Below are 18,358 nucleotides of genomic sequence, written 5' to 3' on the forward strand. Positions count from 1 at the left end.
CACTTTGTGTCTGGATCTGTGATAAACACTGCCCACTGGTGGCAGGTACGTTCACTGCAGGTAAACACACAGCTTCCGCGTCAACAAGCCGTCAACAACTCACCTTATTCCCAAAGTTGTCTTTCCTACTGAGCATCTCTCTCAGCGTTTGAAGAATTTTCAAGCAGAGTTTCTCTTCTTTATCCATCAGTTTTTTCGAATGATTAATCAGTCTGTGATTGAATTAAAATAAGATCTTACTCTCAGCCTCTGAGCAATAGAACTTTCACAAGTAACAGAATAGACAATAAACAATAGGTGCAGGAGGAGGCCATTCGGCCCTTCGAGCCAGCACCGCCATTCACCGTGATCATGGCTGATCATTCACAATCAGTACCCCGTTCCTGCCTTCTCCCCATACCCCCCTGACTCCGCTATCCTTAAGAGCTCTATCTAGCTCTCTCTTGAAAGCATCCAGAGAATTGGCCTCCACTGCCTTCTGAGGCAGAGATTCCACAGATTTACAACTCTCTGACTGAAAAGGTTTTTCCTCATCTCCGTTCTAAATGGCCTACCCCTTATTCTTAAACTGTGGCCCCTGGTTCTGGACTTCCCCCAATATTGGGAACATGTTTCCTGCCTCTAACGTGTCCAATCCCTTAATAATTTTATATGTTTCAATAAAATCCCCTCTCATCTTTCTAAATTCCAGTGTATACAAGCCTAGTCGCTCCAGTCTTTCAACATACGACAATAGACAATAGGTGCAGGAGGAGGCCATTCAGCCTTTCGAGCCAGCACCACCATTCAATGTGATCATGGCTGATCATTCTCAATCAGTCCCGCCATTCCGGGAATTAACCCAGTAAACCTACGCTGCACTGCCTCAATAGCAAGAATGTCCTTCCTCAAATTTGGAGACCAAAACTGCACACAGTACTCCAGGTGCGGTCTCACTAGGGCCCTGTACAACTGCAGAAGGACCTCTTTGCTCCTATACTCAACTCCTCGTGTCATGAAGGCCAACATGCCATTGGCTTTCTATGCTATGGTGATGACAAGGCTGACTCAGTTTAGAGATACAGCGCAGAAACAAGTTCTTCAGCCCACCGGGTCCACGCCGACCAGCGACCCCCCACTCACACTAGTTCCATGTTATCTCACGTTTGCATCCACTCCCTACACACTAGGGGCAATTTACAGAGGGGCAATTGATTTTTTAAAACACACCTGTCTTTGGGGTGTGGGAGGTAACCGGATCACCCGGAGGAAACCCACACGGGTCACAGGGAGAACGTACAAACTCCACACACAGACAGACAGGCAGCACCCGAGGTCAGGATGGAACCCGGGTCTCTGGCCCTGTGAGGCAGCAGCTCTACCCGCTGCACCACTGTGCCGCCTATATCGTGATGTGATGTCCCTTTCTCTTACATTTTACATATGAAAGAAAGGGGAAACATAAAACACTGAACTAGGTGGAAGAGATTCCTGGGAATGTTGTGAATGTGTACGTCCTACTTGGTTTAGCTTAGTTTAGAGACACAGCGAGGAGGGAGGATAAGGGGGGGTTGAGGGGGATGGAGGGGGAGGGGAAGTGGGGAGGGGAAGGGGGAGGGGAGGGGGGTGGAGGGAGGGGGGGAGGGGGAGGGAGGGAAGGGAGCGATGGGGGAGGATGAGGGGAGTTGAGGGGGATGGAGGGGGAGGGGAAGGGGGTGGAGGTAAGGGGAGGGGGAGGAGGAGGGAGGGAGGGGGGGATGAAGTGAGGGGGGGAGGATAAAGAGGGTTGAGGGGGAGGGGAAGGGGGGAGGGGAGGGGGTGGAGGGAGGGGGGGAGGGGGAGGGAGAGGAGGATGGAGAGGAGGAGGGAGGGGGAGGGGAGGAGAGGGTGTTGCACCAATGCAGGAGAGGTTTAGGCCCAACTTGGTCTAGTCAGGTTATTAAATACTGCAAACACCAACTAGACATAGAACTATGACCTGACTTGGTTTCACCAGGGACTTCAGAAGTTGTTATGTTTTGCAATAATATTGTTTTTTTTTAAATTTACTGAACTTTCTTAATTGTTTTATTCTGTTATCTATTGAGTCCTGTGTTTACAGACCAGATATGCCGCTGCTAGTCAGAATTTCACTGTCCCACTTTGGCACACATGACAATTAACCACTCGTGACTCTTGAGGTCAGCATGACTTCAGAATGGAGACGAGGAGGAGTTTCTTTAGCGAGAGGGTGTTGCACCTATGGACTTCATTGCCAAGGACCAAAGTTAATGAGTATGGTGATTGATGGGTTCTTATCATCATATCATATATATACAGCCGGAAACAGGCCTTTTCGGCCCTCCAAGTCCGTGCCGCCCAGCGATCCCCGTACATTAACACTATCCTACACCCACTAGGGACAATTTTTACATTTACCCAGCCAATTAACCTACATACCTGTACGTCTTTGGAGTGTGGGAGGAAACCGAAGATCTCGGAGAAAACCCACGCAGGTCACGGGGAGAACGTACAAACTCCTTACAGTGCAGCACCCGTAGTCAGGATCGAACCTGAGTCTCCGGCGCTGCATTCGCTGTAAAGCAGCAACTCTACCACTGCGCTACCGTGCCGGGAAGGAACTGCAGATGCTGGTGTAAACTGAAGATAAAGACACAGAGTGCTGGAGTAACTCGGCGGGACAGGCAGCATCTCTGGAGAGAAGGAATGGGTGGCGTTTTGGGTCGCGACCCGTCTTCGGTCCCGGTTCTCGAATCGTACGTCCGTCAAAGGTTATGGGGAGAAGGCAGGAGAACGGGGTTGTGAGGGAAAAATAGATCAGCCATGATCGAGTGGCAGAGCAGGCTCGATGGGCTGAATGGCCTAATTCTGCTCCTATGTCTTCTGATCTCATAGGTGGGACTAGTGTAAATGGGGAATTCATTGCCACAGACGGCAGTGCATGCCAAATCATTGGGTATTATAAAAATGGAGGTTGCTAGGTTCTTGATTAGCAAGCTGGTCAAAGAGAGAAGGCAGGAGAATGGGGTTGTGAGTAGGGTTGCCAACTTCCTCACTCCCAAATACGGGACAAGGTGACATCACCGCCCCGCGCCCCATGTGACCTCGCCCAGCCAGTGGCCACGTGCTCCCGCTCCACCAATGGCGGCAGACCGGGCCGGGAGGCCACCATTGGTGGAGTCACTTTGTCCTGTATTTGGGAGTGAGGAAGTTGGCAACCCCACTAATACGGGACTAGGGCGGTCCTGTACGGGACAAACTAATTTAGCCCAAAATACGGGATGTCCCGGCTAATACGGGACAGTTGGCCACCCTAGTTGTGAGGGAAAAATAGATTGAACGACGGAGTAGACTTGGGCCGAATGGCCTAATTCTGCTCCTACATCAGATGATCTTCTAGGTGGGACTAGCGTAAATGGGGCATCGTGGTCGGCATGGGCGAGTTGGGCCGAAGGGCCTGTCTCCGTGCTGTATAACGCTGAGTCAGGACACAGATAGCAGGAGCTCCAACACTGGGACATGATATCAGTGCCACATGGAGAGATCACAGCAGCACATGTCCCATCCACATCCTCGCACAGTGGGACTCTCCCTGGGTGCACGGTTCACCAGAGCTGTGGGTGCTCTCCCCACACGCACCCCTCCCTACCCCACCCCTTACTTGCTCATAGGTTCTACGAGCAGAATGAGGCCATTCGGCCCATCAAGTCTACTCCGCCATTCAATCACGGCTGATCTATCTCTCCCTCCTAACCCCATTCTCCGGCCTTCTCCCCATAACCCCTGACACCCGTACTGATCAAGAATCTGTCAATCTCCGCCTTGGAAATATCCACTGATTTGGCCTCCACAGCCGTCTGTGGCAACGAATTCCACAGATTCACCACCCTCTGACTACAGAAATTCCTCCTCATCTCGTTTCTAAAGGTTTTATTCTGAGTCTGTGACCTCTGGTCCTAGACTCTCCCACCAGTAGAAACATCCACATCCACTCTATCCAGGCCTTGCACTATTTGGTGAATTCCAATGAGGTTCCCCCTCATCCTTCTACACTCCAGCGAGTACAGGCCCAGTGACTTCAAACGTTCACCTGACGTTAACCCACTCATTCCTGGGATCATTCTTGTAAACCTACTCTGGACCCTCTCCAATGCCAACACATCCTTCCTCAGATATGGGGCCCAGAACTGCTCACAATAACCCAAATGTGGTCAGACTAGTGCCTGCGTGCCCAATTTCTGTTTCAGTTTCAGTTTGGTTTATTGTCACGTGTACCGAGGTACAGTGAAAAGCTTTTGTTGCGTGCCAACCAGTCAGTCAGCGGAAAGACAATACATGATTACAATCGAGCCATTTCCAGTGTACAGATACATGATAAGGGAATAACGTTTAGTGCAAGGTAAAGCCAGTAAAGTCCGGTCAAAGATAGTCCGAGGGTCACCAATGAGGTAGATAGTAGTTCAGCACTGCTCTCTGGTTGTGGTGGGATGGTTCAGTTGCCTGATAACAGCCGGGAAGAAACTGTCCCTGAATCTGGAGGTGTGCGTTTCCACACTTCAGCATGACATCCCTGTTTTTATATTCCAGTCCTCTCGAAATAGATGCTAGCGTTGCGATTGCCTTCCTCTCATGTGTCGCCCTGGTACGGTGGGACTCGTGCAGAGACCACGCTAGCTCACTTGCGATGTGCGCCCTGGCACGGTGGGACTCGTGGAGAGACCGCGCTAGCTCACGTCCGATGTGCGCTCTAGCACGGTGGGACTCGTGCAGAGACCACGCTAGCTCACTTGCGATGTGCGCCCTGGCACGGTGGGACTCGTGGAGAGACCACGCTAGCTCACTTGCGATGTGCGCCCTGGCACGGTGGGACTCGTGGAGAGACCACGCTAGCTCACGTCCGATGTGCGCTCTGGCACGGTGGGACTCGTGCAGAGACCACGCTAGCTCACTTGCGATGTGCGCCCTGGCACGGTGGGACTCGCGGAGAGACCACGCTAGCTCACGTCCGATGTGCGCTCTAGCACGGTGGGACTCGCAGAGAGACCACGCTAGCTCACTTGCGATGCGCGCCCTAGCACGGTGGGACTCGCGGAGAGACCACGCTAGCTCACTTGCGATGTGCGCTCTAGCACGGTGGGACTCGCGGAGAGACCACGCTAGCTCATGTGCGATGCACGCCCTGGCACGGTGGGACTCTCCCCGTGAGCACAGTTCAGCTGGCACTGTGAGTGCCCCCCTCCCCTCCCCTCCCTTCCCCGCTTGCTCTTACTTGCACATGAAGGCCCCACCCTCGCATCTCATCTGCGTGTCGCTGCCATCGGGGAAGAGCAGCTCCGGGCTGTGGAGGACGTCGACCAGCACCGAGAGCTCGGCGTGCACCATGGGCTGGAACTGCTGCTCCAGAGTCGACACGATATCCTGTGGAGCAACACAGACACGCTCAGGCACACACACACACAATGGTGGAGCAACACAGACACGCTCAGGCACACACACACACAATGGTGGAGCAACACAGACACGCTCAGGCACACACACACACAATGGTGGAGCAACACAGACACGCTCAGGCACACACACACACAATGGTGGAGCAACACAGACACGCTCAGGCACACACACACAATGGTGGAGTAACTCAGCAGGTCAGGCAGCATCTCGGGAGAGAAGGAATGGGTGACGTTTCGGGTCGAGACCCTTCTTCAGACTGATGTCGGGGGAGGGGGCGGGACAAAGATAGGATGTAGTCGGAGATGGGAAGACTGGTGGGAGAACTGGAAGGGGGAGGGGATAGAGAGGGAAAGCAGGGACTACCTAAAGTTGGAGAAGTCGATGTTCATACCGCTGGGGTGTAAACTACCCAAGCGAAATATGAGGAGCTGTTCCTCCAATTTGCGCTGGGCCTCACTCTGACAATGGAGGAGGCCCGTGACAGGAAGGTCAGACTGGGACTGGGAGGGGGAGTTGAAGTGCTCAGCCAGTGGGAGATCAGGTTGGTTAAGGCGGACTGAGCGAAGGTGTTGAGCGAAACGATCGCCGAGCCTGCGTTTGGTCTCGCCGATGTAGAGAAGTTGACATCTGGAACAGCGGATACAATGGATGAGGTTGGAGGAGGTGCAGGTGAACCTCTGCCTCACCTGGAAAGACTGTTTGGGTCCTTGGATGGAGTCGAGGGGGAGGTAAAGGGACAGGTGTTGCATCTCCTGCGGTTGCAGGTGAAAGTGCCCGGGGATGGGGTAGTTTGGGTGGGAAGGGACGAGTGGACCAGGGAGTTTCGGAACGCAGAAAGGGGTGGAGATGGGAAGATGAAACCCTCAGGCAACTGTCCGGTCATTGTCTTACAGCGTGGAAACAGGCCCTTCACCCCAACTTGCCCACTCTGACCAACACTAGTCCCACCTGCCTGCGTTTGGCACATATCCCTCTAAACCTGTCCTATCCATAGTCCCTGCCTCAACTACCATCTCTGGTCATTTGTTCCTTCCACCCACCACCCTTTGTGTGAAAACGTTACCCCCTCAGGTTCCTATTAAATCTTTCCCCCCTCACCTTAAACCTATGTTCTCTGGATCTTTGGTACCAACATTAACACTGGGATTTAGAAGGATGAGAGGGGATCTTATCGAAACGTATAAGATTATTAAGGGGTTGGACACGTTAGAGGCAGGAAACATGTTCCCAATGTTGGGGGAGTCCAGAACCAGGGGCCACAGTTTAAGAATAAGGGGTAGGCCATTTTGAACGGAGATGAGGAAATTTTCAGTCAAGAGAGTTGTGAATCTGTGGAATTCTCTGCCTCAGAGGGCAGTGGAGGCCAATTCTCTGAATGCATTCAAGAGGGAGCTGGATAGAGTTCTTAAGGATAGCGGAGTCAGGGGGTAGGGGGAGAAGGCAGGAACGGGTACTGATTGAGAATGATCAGCCATGATCACATTGAATGGCGGTGCTGGCTCGAAAGGCCAAATGGCCTCCTCCTGCACCTATTGTCTATTGTCTATAATGTAACAGAAACTACCCGCCCAAATATAATGTTGATTTACTGCTGGACTACTTTCAGAAACCTCAAGCGCAGAAAAGACTATTATTTAAAACCATATATATATAAATAAACGATTTGGACAATTTAAGTAGGCGTGGTGATGCAGCGGTAGAGTTGCTGCCTCACAGCGCCAGAGACCCAGGTTTCATCCTGACAACAGGTGCTGTCTGTACGGAGTTTGTACGTTCGCTCTCTGACCTGCGTGGGTTTTCTCCGAGATCTTCGGCTTTCATCCCACATCGCGAAGACGTGCAGGTTAATTGGCTTCAGTAAAAATTGTAAATGGTCTCTTGTGTGTGTGGCAGTAGTATTAGTGTTAGTGTGCGGGGATGGCTGGTCGGTGTGTGTGGCAGTAGTGTTAGTGTTAGTGTGCGGGGATGGCTGGTCTCTTGTGTGTGTGGCAGTAGTGTTAGTGTGCGGGGATGGCTGGTCTCTTGTGTGTGTGGCAGTAGTGTTAGTGTGCGGGGATGGCTGGTCGGTGTGTGTGGCAGTAGTGTTAGTGTGCGGGGATGGCTGGTCGGTGTGTGTGGCAGTAGTGTTAGTGTGCGGGGATGGCTGGTCTCTTGTGTGTGTGGCAGTAGTGTTAGTGTGCGGGGATGGCTGGTCTCTTGTGTGTGTGGCAGTAGTGTTAGTGTGCGGGGATGGCTGGTCGGTGTGTGTGGCAGTAGTGTTAGTGTGCGGGGATGGCTGGTCGGTGTGTGTGGCAGTAGTGTTAGTGTGCGGGGATGGCTGGTCGGTGTGTGTGGCAGTAGTGTTAGTGTGCGGGGATGGCTGGTCGGTGTGTGTGGCAGTAGTGTTAGTGTGCGGGGATGGCTGGTCTCTTGTGTGTGTGGCAGTAGTGTTAGTGTGCGGGGATGGCTGGTCGGTGCGGGTCGAAGGGCCTGTTTCCGTGCTCTATCTGTAAACTACACCAGAGTAAATGCAATGATGGGAGGCATAATGACCTGCAACTTCTCGATGATGTTCCGGTAGTCCAAGCTGGCCGACCCGGAGGCATCGCGGTTTCGAGGGGCTCCGCGTGTGGACATACGCCAGCCGATGACTGCTTTGTGCACCATGCTGGTGTGGGTCCTCAAATACAAGGTGCTCACCTGAGTGTCCAGGTCCACCGGGATCGCTATTGCTCGACTTTTAGCTGCAATTCAAAGTCCAATGTTAGTTTAGTTCAGTTTAGAGATACAGCGCGGAAACAGGCCCTTCTGCCCACCGGGACCGCGCCGACCAGCGATTCCCGCACACTAACACTATCCCAAGCACACTAGGGACAATGTTTACATTTACCAGGTCAATTAACCTACAAACCTGCACGTCTTTGGAGTGTGGGAGGAAACCGGAGATCTCGGAGAAAACCCGCGCAGGTCACGGGGAGAACGTACAAACTCCGTACAGACAGCGCCCGTAGTCGGGATGGAACCCGGGTCTCCGGCGCTGCATTCGCTGTAAGGCAGCAACTCTACCGCTGCGCCACCGTGACCGCCCTAGTTATACTTTCGCCTTGGCTCAATTGGTATTGTTGCCCGACTATCCCTCTAAACCCGTCCTATCCATGTTCCTGTCTAAATGTCTCTTAAACGTTGCGATAGTCCGCGCCTCAACTACCTCCTCCGGCAGCTCGTTCCATACACCCACCACTCTTTGCGTGAAAAAGTGGGTCAGAGTGAGTCTAGTTTAGAGATACAGTGCGGAAACAGGGCTGGATAGCACACAAAGCAATGTTTTCACTGTATCTCAGTGCATGCGGCAACAATAAACCAAAACTAATACCAGTAGAAATATTCTCAGATACACATAGAAGATCTCAAGCACAGGAGTGGCACGGTGGCGCAGCGGCAGAGTTGCTGCCTCACAGCGCCAGAGACCCTGGTTCCATCCTGACCACGGGTGCTGTCAGTACAGAGTTTGTACGTTCTCCCCGTGACCTGCGTGGGTTTTCTGCGGGTGCTCCAGTTTCCTCCCACACTCCAAACACGGACAGGTTTGTGGGCTAATTGGCTTGGGTAAAATTGTAAACTGTCTCTACTGTGTAGGGCAGTGCTAGTGTATGGGGGTGATCGATGATCGGCGCTGAATCTCTAAAGTCGAACCAGGGTCGTGGCTGCCATTTCCTACTCAAGTGGCAGTCATTGCCTTCTGAGAAGTCCACTTGCCCAAGTTCTGGCTTCACAATTGTGGCCACGTTCCAAGGATACTGGGTGGAGATAAACTACTTTGAGTTGCAAGGGAGTGTAAAACCCATGTTCTATCTTTCTACATGTTCTACAAATTTAAACTTTACGCAAGTTGTGAAAGTAAATTCACTTATTTTTCTTATTTTGAATTCCATGTTGACCGTGTTAATTTGGGAAATTTCTCTTTACAGGAATAGCACAACACTTTGATCTCACAAACCACCCAGAGTTAAGCTCAACTGAGATAAAAATAGAAACATAGAAAATAGGTGCAGGAGGAGGCCATTCGGCCCTTCGAGCCAGCACCGCCATTCATTGTGATCATGGCTGATCATACACAATCAGTAACCCGTGCCTGCCTCCTCCCCATATCCCTTGATTCCACTAGCCCCTAGAGCTCTATCTAACTCTCTTTTAAATCCATCCAGTGAATTGGCCTCCACTGCCCTCTGTGGCAGAGAATTCCACAAATTCACAAGTTTTTTCTCACCTCAGTTTTAAATGGCCTCCCCTTTATTCTTAGACTGTGTGGCCCGTGGTTCTGGACCCCCCCAACATTGGGAACTCTTTCCCCGCATCTAGCTTCTCCGGTCCTTTTATAATTTTATACGTTTCTATGAGATCCCCTCTCATCCTTCTAAACTCCAGTGAAATCAAACAGAAAAAGCTGAAGATGGTGAAAATCTGAAATAAAAGCAGAAAATACCCAGCAGATCGGGCAGCATCGAAAGAGAGAGGAGATCAGCCAATGTCTCAGAAGACAGACACAAAATGCTGGAGTAACCCAGCAGGTCAGGCAGCATCTCTGGAGAAAAGGAACAGGTGACGTTTCGGGTCAGATCCCTTCTTCAGACTAGAGTTGGAAGGGGGGCGGATGGGGGGGGGGGGCAGGAATAGACTGGAGGTAGGAAAAGGCCAGAACCAAACAGGGCCGCCAACAGATGACCAAGGAAGGGTGGAGCCCACAATGGCCCATTGTTGGCTGGGGAAGAGGTGATAACGAGAGGGATACAAGGATGCAAACTAGTGGGACTAGTAGGACGACTAGGGTGGGGGAGCGGGGAGGGGGAGGGGAGGGGGGAGGGGAGGAGAAGGGAGGGGAGGGGAGGAGTAGGGAGGGGAGGGAAATGCAGGATTTACTTGTAATTGGAGAAATCAACTTTCATACCCGCTGGGTTGTAAGCTGCCCAAGTGAAATATGTTTCAGGTGTGGGACATTTTATCAGAAATGGGACAAAGTGAAAAGAAAAGACTGAAAAGGGGTCTCGACCCGAAAGTCATCGATTCCAGAGATGCTGCCTGACCCACTGAGTTCCTCCAGCACGCTGTGTTGTGGTGAGAGATTCCAAGTTCCGCCAGCACGCTGTGTTGTGGTGAGAGATTCCAAGTTCCTCCAGCACGCTGTGTTGTGGTGAGAGATTCCAAGTTCCTCCAGCACGCTGTGTTGTGGTGAGAGATTCCAAGTTGCATTTTTTTCCCAGTCATGTGCCACGATGAAACGTCCTCAGTTCAATTCAGAAACCCAACTGCGAAGACGTTGCATTGAGGGCTGGATTGTGGCCAGGGTCATAGTGATACAGTGTGGAAACAGGCCCTTCGGCCCAACTTGCCCACACTGGCCAACATGTCCCATCTACACCAGTCCCACCTGCCTGCGTTTGGCCCATATCCCTCCAAACCTGTCCTATCCATGTACCTGTCTAACTGTTGCGATAGTCCCTGCCTCAACTACCTCCTCTGGCAACTCGTCCCAAACACCCACATCCCTTTGTGCATCACAATTACCTCTCAGATCCCTATCAAATCTTTCTCCCTTCACCTTAAACCGATGCCCTCTGGTCCTCGATTCCCCTACTCTGGGAAGGAGACCCGATCTATTCCCCTCATGATTTTGTACACCTCTACAAGATCACCCCTCATCCTCCTGCGCTCCAAGGAATAGAGTCCCAGCCTGCTCAACCTCTCCCTGTAGCTCAGGCCCTCAAGTCCTGGCAACATCCTTGTAAATCTTCTCTGCGCCCTTTCCAGCTTGCCAACATCTTTCCTACTTCATGGTGCTGAACACAATACTCCAAATGTGGCCTCCCCAACGTCTTGTACAACTGCAACGTGACTGATGAAGGACGATGGGCCAGAAGCCTCTTTGTCCACCCCATCCGCCTCCACCACCACGCCTTCAGCAGCACGTTCCAGACCCTCACCACTCTGTGTAAAACAACTTGCCCCGACACCTTCAAGCAATGCCTGCTAGTCCACCATGTTTCCACCCCATTAAAGAGGTTCCACTCCTCTCTCCCCACTTCTCCCTCACCCCATTCACTCTCTCCCCCTCTGTCTCTCCCCCCCTTCTCCCCCCTATCTCACTCTCTCTCGCTCCTCTATCTCCCCGTCTCTCTCCACCCTCTCTCTCTCTCCCCCCGCTCACCCTCTGTCACCCCACCCCCTCTCTCTCTCTCTCTCTCTCTCTCCGCCCCCTCTCTCTCCCCTTCTCTCTCCGTCATCTGTCTCTCTCTCTCTTCCCCTCTCTCTTTCCCTCTGTCCACGCCTCTCATCATTTTATATACTTCCATCAGGTCTGCCCACCACCTCCGGCGGTCCAGATAAAACCACCCAGCTTTGTGCACCTTCTCCTTGCTGGTAGTCCCCTCTAATCCCGGCTGCATTCTGCATCAGTGACTGCCCCCACCCTCACCACCACCCCTGCCAGCGCGGTCCAGGCACACACCACCCTCTGTGTATAAGAGCGCCCACCAGGGGGCGACACGGAGTTGCTGCCTCACAGCGCCGGAGACCCGGGTTCAATCCTGACAACGGGTGCTGTCTGCACGGGGTTTGTACGTTCTCCCCGTGACCCGCGTGGGTTTGCCCCAGGTGGCTCTGGTCCCCCCCACCCGCACACACTCCAGAGACGTACGTACAAGATCGTAGGTTAATTGGCCACGGTACAAATTGTCTCTGGTGTGAGTAGGATTTTGCTGCTGCACTCTAAATGCGGCCTCACCAATATCTCTGTGTATCTGTGGAATTCTCTGCCACAGAAGGTAGTTGAGGCCAGTTCATTGGCTATATTTAAGAGGGAGTTAGATGTGGCCCTTGTGGCTAAAGGGATCAGGGGGTATGGAGAGAAGGCAGGTACAGGATACTGAGTTGGATGATCAGCCATGATCATATTGAATGGCGGTGCAGGCTCGAAGGGCCAAATGGCCTACTCCTGCACCTATTTTCTATGTTTCTATGTTTCTATGTCTTGTACAACTGCAGCGTGACCTCCCAACCTCCAAACTCACTTCCATAATCCCTGTGATTATCGGCGTGGGTTTCCCTTCACACACTTGCTGGCCGGTATCTCTTCCAGTACATCGATCACTGTCAAATCAGTGGGACCTGCACTTAACAAACACCCCTTCTGATGCAAGCTTACCCTCATCAGCCAACGTTTTGATACAAGACTCCACTGAAGACTTCTGAGATGGAGACGGCCAGGCGCAGTTATAAATCCTAAAGGCAGACTGAAGCAGTTGAATAAATATTGGCTGGTGAGTCTGCAGACGGAAGCAAAAGTGAACGACTGTTAGAAGCCACAATTCCTCCCCCTACATAATAACAACCGCACATCTCCCCAGAAATCATTATGGTATATGGCCCGTAACCCTAGAAATCTGACTGAATGGCTGATTATGAAGTTGCCCAAGTCGTTATTTGTTCCTTTTCGTGGTCCTACATGTATCATTCCAGGCCTCCGTTACAGACTCAAGGCAGCCAAGCTCTGCATAAACAGGATAAGAAGTAGCTCACCCACTCAAACAAACGCAGCACAAACAGCAGGTTAGCCAGTGCCATCCAACAGGGGCGGCACGGTGGCGCAGCGGCAGAGTTGCTGCCTCACAGCGCCAGAGACCCGGGTTCCATCCCGACGACGGGCGCCGTCTGTACGGAGTTTGTACGTACGTTCTCCCCGTGACCTGCGTGGGTTTTTTTCCCGAGAACTTCGGTTTCCTCCCACACTCCAAAGACGTGCAGGTTTAGTTGGTTAATTGATTGGCGTGACATCAATGCAAATTGCCCCCAGCGTGTGTCAGACAGCGTTAATGTGTGTGGATCGCTGGTCGGCACGGTCCCGGTGGGCCGAAGGGCCTGTTTCTGTGCTTTATCTCCAAACTAAAATACTGGCAAACAATACGAGCCCAGCTCCATTCACGATCGTGAGAACAGCTATTACACTGCGGGCTGGACAGACCCCACGGTCCCCGAGATTATATTTGTAGGATGCTGGTTTAGTAGGAATGGACCGTTGTGGACCCCACCTCTCCTTGATCATCGCTGCTAGCTCTGATCTGTCTTCATGCATAACTTTTGTTCACTTGTTCTGTGTACCTTTTCATATCTCTCACTTCCCTCTCCCCTGACTCTCAGTCTGAATAAGAGCTGGGAAGAAACTGAATCCAAAGACCTACATGTTTGTAGGTTAATTGACTGGGTAAATGTAAATATTGTCTCCAGTGTGTGCAGGATAGTGTTAGTCTGCGGGGATCGCTGGGCGGCGCGGACTCGGTGGGCCGAAGGGCCTGTTTCCGCGCTGTATCTCTAAATCTAAAATAAATCTGGAGATGTGTGCGTGTTCACACATCTGTACCTCTTGCCTGATGGGAGAGGGGAGAAGGAGTGACCGGGGTGCGACTGGTCCTTGATGATGCTGCTGGCCTTGCCGAGGCAGCGTGAGGTGCAGATGGAGTCAATGGAAGGGAGGTTGGGTGTCTTGGGCGGCACGGTGGCGCAGCGGTAGAGTTGCTGCCTTACAGCTAATGCAGCGCCGGAGACTCAGGTTCGATTCTGACTACGGGTGCCGTCTGTACGGAGTTTGTACGTTCTCCCCGTGACCTGCGTGGGTTTTCTCCGAGATCTTCGGTTTCCTCCCACACTCCAAAGACGTACAGGTTTGTAGGTTAATTGGCTGGGTAAATGTAAAAATTGTCCCTAGTGGGTGTAGGGTAGTGTTACTGTGCGGGGATCGCTGGGCGGCACGGACTTGGTGGGCCGAAGGGCCTGTTTCCGCGCTGTATCTCTAAATCTAAAAAATATTTTTTAAAAAGTCTAAATCTCCACTCAAGAGGACTTTGAATGCTCCGTAATGGAGTACATTGACAATCGAGGTGGAAACTCTTTTTGGATATTAACGGCATAGAGTGAGATGGAGATAGTGTAGGAGAGTCTTGCCGAGGTGATAGATCAGCCACACACTGGACAGTGGAGCAGACAGCTGCCTCTTTCTGTTTCTTGTTCTTATGCTTATTGGTTTTACAAACAGATCAACGTTCTTGGTAATGGGTCGTCAAAGTCTATGGTTCAGGGGTGTTTTATTTGGAATGAACTGCCAGAAGCGGATACATTTATGACTTTTAAAAGACATTTCGACAGATACATGGATAGGAAGGGTTTAGAGGGTTGCAGGTTAAATGCTGGCCATTGGGGCCAAGCCCATTATGCTAACTTGATCAGCATGGGCAAGGTGGGCCGAATGGCCTGTTTCTGGGCTGCACAGCTCCGCGACTCTATGAAAGATTTGGAGTATTGCGAGAAGTTTTGGGCCCCATATCTGAGGAAGGATGTGTTGGCGTTGGACAGGGTCCAGAGGAGGTTTATGAGAATGATCCCAGGAATGATTGGGTTAACACATGATGAGTGTTTGACAGCACTGGGCCTGTACTCGCTGGATTTTGGAATGAGGGGGGCCCTCAATGAAACTTACCGAATAGTGAAAGGCCTGGGTAGAGTGAATGTGGAGAGGATGTTTCCACTAGCGGGAGAGTCAAGAACCAGAGGCAATAGTCCCAGAATAAAAGGACGTGCCTTTAGGAAGGAGATGAGGAGGAATCTCTTTAGTCAGAGGGTGGTGAATGTGTGGAATTCATTGCCACAGACGGCTGTGGAGGCCATCAAGACTGAGATTGACAGATTCTCGTTTAGCACGGGGTAATGGGGAAAGAGCAGGAGAATGGGGTTAGGAGCAAAGATACTAGAGGAACAAGATGAACCACTACGTCGAAATCGCCTATACTGAAGTGTAGTACGCAAAGGAGCATAACGTCCGCCATTTTAGTTGGCAAAACCCGCCGTTCGCTCTGCCTCTCGCAGTGTAATCAGTGTTGTGGGGGAACAGTATGTGTGATGATACCATTAAAATGCAGAATATATCACATCTATCAATTCGCAGATTTTTGTTATTTTTATTTTTAATTGTCTCTGCAAATTTCTGCCTACTAAAATGGCGCCGTGACGTACTGCGGTTTTTAGGGTCGAGTGGTCTATCTTGTTTCTCTAGTATCTTTGGTTAGGAGGGACAGACAGATCAGCCACGATTGAATGGCAGAGTAGACTTGATGGGCCGAATGGCCTAATTCTGCTCCTATCACTTCTGAACTTATAAAGACACTCAGTGCCTGCATCTTGGTGGATGTGGAAAGCAAAGATATTAGAGGAGCAAGATGGACCACTCGACCCTAAAAACCGTAGTACGTCACGGCACCATTTTAGTCGGCAAAAACTTGCAGAAACATTTAAAAAGAAAAATAACAAAAATCTGTGAGTTGATAGATGAGATATATTCTGCATTTTAATGGTATCATCACACATACTGTTCCCCCACAACACTGATCACACTACGAGAGGCAGAGCGAACGGCGGGTTTTGCTTACTAAAATGGCTCCTTTGCGTACTACACTTCAGTGTGGGTGATTTCAACGGAGTGGTCCATCTTGTTCCTCTAGTACCTTTGGTGGAAAGATAAGATGGAGATGCTGTCACAAAGGGGCCCTACCTGTAGACTGGTGCTGTTGTCGGAGAAGGGGGAGCTGAAGAAGCCGCTGATGATGTTGGTCACGGCCTCGGTCACGTACTGCTCCAGCGCCGTGTCCGCGTGCTTCCGGTCCGTCGTGGAGTTGCACACCTTTAGCAAGACAGCGGGCAAATGGCAAGTGGTTCAGTCAAAAGATGAGAGCAGACTGCACCAGAGAGCACGCAACTACGCCGACGCACGAGGCAGAAGAACGACGGAGAACAGCAGCCAGAGCTGTTCCAAACCACCTCAGCCCCGGCTGATCAAACACGTGTATGAACAAAGGCAGCACGCGGTCACGGGGAGAGCGTACAAACTCTGTACAGACAGCACCTGTGGTCAGGATGGAACCCGGGTCTCCGGCGCTGTGAGGCAGCAACTCTACTGGTGCAGCGGTACAGCACCACAGACCGGGTTCCATCTTGACCACGGGTGCTGTCTGTGCAGAGTTTGTACGTTCTCCCCGTGACCTGTGTGGGTTTTCTCCAGGATCTCCGGTTTCCTCCCACACTCCAAAGACGTACATGTTTGTAGGCTAATTGGCTTGGTAAAAATTGTAAATTGTCCCCAGTGTGTGCAGGATAGTGTTAATGGGTGGGGATCGCTGGCTGGTGTGGGCACAGTGGGCTGAAGGGCCCATATCCACGCTGTATCTCGAACCTAAACTAAAAAATGAAAGGTAATCGGTGTAGTGTGTAGAAAGGAACTGCAGATGCTGGATTATACTGAAGATAGACACAAAGTGCTGGAGTAATTCAGCGGGTCAGCCATTGTGGTTCATCGGTGGATCCAGGTGAGGGGGCTTCTGATAAGACAGGTGGTTGGAACAAACGCCGGAGATTAAAACAGAAGGCGTGAGACAAAAGGATTGAAGAGTTGTGAATTGTGAAGCCAGAGGATGGAATGTGGGTGAAGGGGGGGGGGGGCGAGGTGGGGGGAAAATGGGGCGGGGCAGAAGTGTGGGCGAGGGAGAAAAGGGGGGGTGTGGGGAAGAATGGGTGGGGGAGGCTGGTGGGGTGGTTAGAAGTCACCTCACCTACAATTGGAGAATTCAATGTTCAGACCGCTGCCCAAGCAAAATATGAGGTGCTGTTCCTCCAGTTTGTGTGTGGCCTCACTCTGACAGTGGAGGGGACCCTGGATAAAAAGGCCAGTGTGGGTCTGGGAAGGGGAGTTAAAATGGTTTGGTAGCCGGGAGATCCAGTGGGTCTTGGCGGATCGAGCGTAAATGTTTGGCGAAATGGTCATCGAGTCTACACTTGGTCTCGCTGATGTACTGGAGGCCACATCGGGAATACCAAATGCAGTAGATGAGGTTAGAGGAGGTGCAAGCGAACCTCTGTCTAACCTGGAGGGACTGCTGGGGTCCCTGGAGGTGAGGGAGGAGGGGTACAGGGACAGGTGTTGCATCGCCTGTGACTGCTGGGGGAAGTATCTGGGGGGGGGGGGGGGAAGAGATGAGTGAACCAAGTTGCGGGGGGGGGGGGGGGTGGGGCAGTCTCCACAGAAGGTGGCACGGTGACACAGCGGGTAGAGTTGCTGCCTTGCAGCGCCAGGGACCCGGGTTCGATCCTTATCACGGGCGCTGTCTGGACGGAGTTTGTACGTTCTCCCCGTGACCTGCGTGGGTTTTCTCCGGGATCTTCGATTTCCTCCCACGCTCCAAAGGCGTACAGGATTGGAGCCGTTTTACGTAGGTGAAAATGATAAATTGTCCCTGGCGTGTATCGGATGCGCAGGGATCGCTGGTCGCCGCGGACTCGGTGGGCCGAAGGGCATGGTTCCGCGCGGTATCTCTAAACTAAACTGAACTAAACTCAAGGTGGAAAGGGGTGGCGAGGGGAAGATATGGCTGGTGGTGCGATCATGCTGGGAGGTGACGCAAATGTCAGAGGATGGTGTGTTAAATGGGGAGGCTGGTGGGGTGAATGGCGGGACTGTCGTATGTTGAAAGAACAGAGCGACTGGGCTAGTATACACTGGAATTTAGAAGGATGAGAGGGGTTCTTATTGAAACATATAAGATTATTAAGTGATTGGACACGTTATTGGCAGGAAACATGTTCCCAATGTTGGGGGAGTCCAGAACCAGGGGCCACAGTTTAAGAATAAGGGGTAGGCCATTTAGAACGGAGATGAGGAAGAACTTTTTCACCCAGAGAGTTGTGAATCTGTGGAATTCTCTGCCTCAGAAGGCAGTGGAGGCCAATTCTCTGGATGCTTTCAAGAGACAGCTAGATAGAGCTCTTAAGGATAGCGGAGTCAAGGGATATGGAGAGAAGGCAGGAACAGGGTTCTGATTGTGGATGATTAGCCATGATCACATTGAATGGTGGTGCT

General features: G+C 51.8%; 1 protein-coding gene across 1 annotated transcript in view; it reads right to left on the minus strand.

The window, feature by feature from the left end:
• Positions 1–18,358, minus strand: part of itpr2 (inositol 1,4,5-trisphosphate receptor, type 2) — a 222,025-nt gene that overhangs the window by 63,529 nt on the left and 140,138 nt on the right. The window contains 5 exon segments of the mRNA XM_078420082.1: positions 104–212; positions 5,249–5,397; positions 7,963–8,153; positions 12,608–12,728; positions 16,001–16,129. Coding sequence (XP_078276208.1) covers positions 104–212; positions 5,249–5,397; positions 7,963–8,153; positions 12,608–12,728; positions 16,001–16,129 — 699 coding nt within the window.

The sequence above is a fragment of the Rhinoraja longicauda genome, chromosome 23, assembly GCF_053455715.1.
Source record: "Rhinoraja longicauda isolate Sanriku21f chromosome 23, sRhiLon1.1, whole genome shotgun sequence".
Lineage (NCBI taxonomy): Eukaryota > Metazoa > Chordata > Chondrichthyes > Rajiformes > Arhynchobatidae > Rhinoraja > Rhinoraja longicauda.